Consider the following 5,969-nt stretch of genomic DNA (forward strand, 5'->3'; position numbering starts at 1 on the left):
CAAGGGTCAAGATTCAACAAAATTTAAATTTTTGCTCTTTCCTCAAGGACATTCTTAAGTGAAATTGGCCTTTTCCCCTACTGCCTAGGTGTGGTGGTGAAGAATACTGTGACTACTGTTTGGTGTCACTCCCCTGATTTACACTAAGAGGCCAGCAGTTTTACCCCCACTGCTTTTCCAGGCAGTAAAAAAGTCAAAGAAAGCCTTAATATAATTATGAACATAGTTTTGACCTCGCAGGCCCTCTCAAAGGGTCTTGGACATCCACAGGGGTATAAGGATCATACTTTGAGAACTGCTACTTTATCTTATTAGGGAATTAATCAAACAACCATTAGAGAAATAATAAAAGTAGCCAGCTTACTCCTCTCCTAATCCTCCAGTTGATCTGCAATAATATGTCAAAGAGTGGCTAACTTCCATACTTCTAACCAATATTACCTAGAGAATTTTAGGTACCTATGGGCAGTCCACAGATGCTGAAGCTGAGAGTGGGGATATTCCCCAGCAGCCTCAATTCTGCAGGGGACAATTAGAGTACAGTTTATTACAGAGGCAGTATTAAGAATTAAATGGACATCTTATTAGTTGTATGACAGGGACCATGTGAGAATCAACTGAGATAATGTGGAACGTACTCTAAAAATTGTGAAGGTCAATACAAATTCAAGTTATTATAACCTAATCCCTTCAAAAGAAAAAATGAAAAGGATGAAGAGATAGGGAGAAAAAATTAAGAGACTTTTCCTTCCATAACTCTTATCCTAAACTAATTAAAAATTCTTTGTTTACCCTAGATTCAACCCTACCTTTATTAAGCACAATCATCCTTAACTCTTAGTATTTTCAAACCAAATATCAATTCCCTTATCTGCTAAAGTATTAATGAGACAAATTAATTGTTTGAAAATCCAAAAGCAATGCACTGAATTATCATTTAAGTGAAGGAGATCAGAAGAATAGAAGAATACAGATAGAAATATGAAATCAAAAATAAGTAAAAAGATCATTCAAACTAAAAGCATAATCTTTACCTCTCATTTATAGGCAATAATTAGACAGGACAGACAAGTGGTTATTAACCAAATTACTCAGTACATATTAAAACATATTCCTTTAACACAAAAAATACTAAGGTATTCTGGAAAAAAGGGAAATATGTACATATAAGTTTTTCCTTTTCTTACAGTTATACTTCATGGTTTACAAAGTATTTTAACACACATCTCTCTCAAACTATGCAGCAATTTGCAAGGTATGTAGAAATTATCTACATTTTACAGATAAAACTAGACTTCAAAATTAAAAGACCCATCAAAGACTTGTAAGCACATCTTGTGGCTTTCAGTATCACTACATTAGTTATGTTTTTTTTATTTATTTGATGGTAGTGAGTTGGGGGAAGCAGCAGAGTCCCTTTTACAAATGAAATCTTATATTGAACCTGAACTTAAAGGCATATAAATATGCCAAGCAACAACTTTACTACATATTTTAGTTATAAAGTAATAATTATTGTATTCTCACAAGTAAAAATTAAACATGAGTGCCTTCATAATCAATGACAATCTTTCTCTTCAATGACATAGTAACAAAAAAATTCAAACATATGTACAAAGATAGCAGAGCAAGTTGTAATTCAAGGCCTGCACAAGAATAATCTTGTCACAAAAGATAATAGTGGTAGGCTCCAATGTATCAAAATTATATATTGCTCATTTGGGTGTAGCTGTACTTTGAAATTATAATTTAAAAATAATTTAAGTACTTAAAAATTTAATGCAACTCAAGAATTTTAAAACCTTGAAGCATCTTAGGGCACCACAGAAAGCATTTTGAAAACCACTGCATAAAGGTTTGCCATCATGAATTTACTCTACTAGTCCATAAAGTGAATCCATTCTATTGGCTAAACCATATAAAATTGCTATTATCTGAGAATACTGACTACAAAAATGAGGCTCACATGGTTAAACCTAATATTTTTCATTTTAATTTGGCAGTGTCTATGCTTATAAAACCAACAAAAAGTTGTCAAAATATGATTATATAAGAAACTAAACATATTAAGAATTTTTATACCTTAGATTCTCTAACTTGCAGTGCAGAGTTCTATTCACTTAAGTGGTACTGACTGCTCAATACTCAAAGTACATTGTAATTTGCCACTTTTTATCTACTGGAAGATGAGTGGACAGTTACCTACCTTCCTCATTGAAGTTTGGCACTCCACTTTTCAAATTAAAAGGATCACATCATCTAGTTGTCACTGGAATTTCTTCAAGTAAAATGTATTATACTTCAAAACTCATTAACTTTACAAAGTAAATAGAAGCACTTTCTCTTTTATTAAAAACTTTATTGAATTACCTCATTGACAACAGAGCAAGTTAGGCTTAACAGGAGTTATGGATTGGAGGATAGTTTTGTTTGCTCCTTTGTTTCTAGATAAGGTTTCTCTCTCCATTCTTAGGTTTTTACTGACCTAAGACTCCCAAATTAGGTATATTCAATATTTATTTTGGAAGCCACTGAATCAGAATTGTAAAGGCACTTCTAAAAATAAATGTGATTCTCATACAATACACAATTCAAAATTCAGATATTGGGTTAAACCAAATTATTTCATTAGAAGATGAATTAAGTTCCTTTTGAAGTTCCTCTAAAATTCAATACATTGCAACAAATTAAGCTACTTATTGAGAGAAAGAGGCTTTCTGCCACATATAAAGGTGACCCCCCATCATTGATGAGGGTTATAATAGCAAAGAGTAATTCATACTGGATGCACATGAGTTTCATTCTTCCTTTATGAACTATACCAAACTAAAATTCAAAGTACTATGATTCACTTGGCTATTACTAAACATTTTATTAAACAGAAAAAACAAGATAAAGTCAAAGAATCACATTTTGAGAGTTATAGATGAATTTTACTTAAATTCTTTCTATTAATAAGAAAAACATGTCTTTATTAGAAATACATTCTTACATGCTATATTTAGAATGAGGAAGAATTTAAAATGGTAGATGCTTATTTCTTTTAAGAGCACTTAAGAATGGCACTCTTAAAAAGCTACAAATGTTCCAAGTCATGTCATAACTGGCTGAAACAATCCCATTTCCATCTAAGTTATTTCATGCTACTGCATGAATCAATATTAAATACCTTGGAGTTACTAAAAAGTGGAATATTGGCAGAGATGTGCACAGTAATTATAAAATATGAAAAGGTGAATACTCATTTTCCACAAACTTCTTTCTTTTAATAAAGGCTAGAAATGAGGATGTTCTTTCTAGTTAAACAGGAATAGTTTCTCAAAAGCTAAAGGAAAGATGTAAAGATGTCTCAAATGCTAGCAAAGTAGTTCTCTCTCAAAAAAAATAAAATAAAATATACTTTGAAGCCTAATATCATCTCCAAACATTTTATTGGCTTAATAAATTGCCAGAGGCATTAAAAATATTTATCAAAGTCAACATAGTGCTTTTTTTCTCTTATACAATTAAAAAACATAACTTGCTGTCATTTTAACCAGGCTTGAATTTAATCAAATATGTCTCAAACAGAACATTTTTTTCATTTCAAATACGTAACATCACTTTTAAAGTTAGGAAATAATATTTTTTAAGAAGCTAAGTTCAGATGGCCCTGCAGTGAAAGGGTTAACATTCAACCAAGCAGATCTGCACTTCTGATCCATTACATTTCTCACAAGCTGCCCTACAATGAGCTGAGCAAGTATCAACTGTAATTTGATCCCAGAGTTTATGGAAAAAAATAACTGCACATACTCAACATGCACATTTAATAAAAATCTGTTTCAAGAGAAACATATCCAATAAACACAATTTAAGGCATATTTAACCGTTCGATTAACTTCAAATCTGCAATCCCTTTGCTCCCCTCACGCTCTCAAATAAAATAGGAAGGAAAAAAAAGCAGCAGCCCTACTGCAGGGAAAAGAGGCTTGAAAAACAACTTTGATTGGCACTTGGCCTGACCCACAGAGGAAGAAAAACAGTTTTTGGACAAAGAGCGCAAATATTTGAGCTTGCTTACTTATGTGCTTTTTTTCCTTCCTTTTTTTTTTTTTAATATATAAAGACCAATCCTAAAGTGAACCGTATTTAGAGAAATTGACTAAAAACGGTACCATATTCATCTCGCTCTTTCAGTCTCGATGCATTTGCACAGCTCAGCAATTTTAATTCATTTGTACTGGACAAACAGAAGCATCTCACTTCATGAAATGTAAAAACAGAGCTTGGATAAGAATAAATTGATTATAATGTTACTCAGGAGCGGCTGTTAAAATCTGATTAAAAACTCTTCTCGGTCTATAGAGACATTTTTTTCATCCCCTTCCCCAGAACCCCGCACCCCCACCCCACGGAGAGATTAAGCCAAGTAAGCTAAACAATACAGGAGTAAACTTTCTATCAGTCACTCTGGGGAGCAGCAATAAACTGGTGGTGCGTCTGATATCTCTGGATCAACACGGGGTGGGGGTGCTAAGGAGGGATAACCCACGTCCACCCCAGTCTCCTCCTCCCCCAACCTCGGCTTGAGGAACTGCGAGGTCGAATAGCATTTCCCATGGGCATAAAGTTCAAGATGCTCTACTAGTTCCTTTCATGGCTGAACTACACACACAGGACGCCCACCAACAGAATGTGAACAGGGGGTGCTGGGCAGGGCAGAAAGCGACCGAATCAACAAAAACAGCGCCCGCAAGAGTTAGCCTCAGCGCAGCGGAGCCGGGCTCCTCGAGCCCAGACCAGGCTGCTCCGATTTCACACTGACCTCCATCGACAGCTCAGCTGCACAGGGAGAAGGGTCGAGCGGTCCCTCCCTCCCTCCGCCCAAGGAGCAGACCTGGAGTAGCAAGGTAGGGGAGACGAGCGGGATAACAGACCACAGGCATTAAAAAAAAAAAAAAATTAAAAAAAAAAAAATCCCAACCCTTCGGTACTAGCGTCTGTCCCGGTGGAGATCAAAAGCAGCAGCGGTCCAAACCCTCCTCCCTCAACCCACGCCCCCTTTCTCGGTCTCCGCGGAGGGACGGAGCCCGGGGATCCCACTGAGCCTCGCTCCCCGTGGGTTGGCCGGGGGCCGACACCCGCGCCCCGGCGGGCAGGAAGCGCCCCTCTCGGGCCGGACCCCAGGCCGAGCCCGTACCTTCCGCAGCACTTTCCGGCAGTTGGTACAGAGCAGGTAGTTGGCGGCGGCCGACGCGTTGCTGCCGCCCCGGTTCATCGTGGCTACGGGCGGGCGCCGAGGGCGAGAGCGGACGGCGGGCCGGGTCCGGGCTGTCACTGCCGCCGGCCGCGCCGCTGCGGGGCCGGACAGTCCCCCCGCCGCCAGCCGCGATTCAGCCTCAGCCTCCTCAGGGCGGGATGTCGGGATGAGAGGCGACGGCCCGAGAGCGAGCGGCGCTGCCCGAGGCGACCACCGCGGCGGCTGCCCAAGCGACGGCGGAGACGGCGGCGGCTGCTCCTCACCGGCCCGTTGTTCCACCCGCCCCCATCCTCCAGACCCCCGCCCCCGCCAGGCTAGGAAGAGCAGCCGCCACCGCTGCTGCCGCCGCCGCCGCAGCCGCCGCAGCGCCTCAGTGCGGCCCCGCCCCCGCCGCCCCACCACCTTCACCACCTCCACGCTCTGGGACCGCCCCCTCCCGCCAATCGGACAGCTCCGGCCACGCCCCCAGGGCGAGAGCCCGCAGCCAATGAGCTCCTAGAGGCCGGCTGGGAGCCGCGCCGGCCAATCGCAGGGGCCTAGGACGCCTTGAATCTCCGGGCAAGTTAAGTTTATCTCCGAGGCTCCGAACTGAAGGGAGATGGCGGGTTAGTTAGGTAATGGAGTGGGAGGGAATACGGTTTGCTCTGCTCCACCAATAAGAAAAGGAGGGTGTGTCGCATGCAAATATATGATGCTCAGCCCCACCCCCAGTGCAAGCCACGCCCCC

General features: G+C 40.8%; 1 protein-coding gene across 1 annotated transcript in view; it reads right to left on the reverse strand.

Moving 5' to 3' along the window:
• The window catches only part of SESN3 (sestrin 3), a 75,432-nt gene extending 69,813 nt beyond the window's left edge, over positions 1-5,619 (reverse strand). Inside the window, exon 1 of the mRNA XM_012743920.3 lies at positions 5,183-5,619. Coding sequence (XP_012599374.1) covers positions 5,183-5,260 — 78 coding nt within the window. The 5' untranslated portion in view covers positions 5,261-5,619. The remainder of the gene's footprint in view (positions 1-5,182) is intronic.
• Positions 5,620-5,969: the final 350 nt, after the last annotated feature.

The sequence above is a fragment of the Microcebus murinus genome, chromosome 4 (assembly GCF_040939455.1).
Source record: "Microcebus murinus isolate Inina chromosome 4, M.murinus_Inina_mat1.0, whole genome shotgun sequence".
In the NCBI taxonomy this organism is placed as follows: Eukaryota; Metazoa; Chordata; class Mammalia; order Primates; family Cheirogaleidae; genus Microcebus; species Microcebus murinus.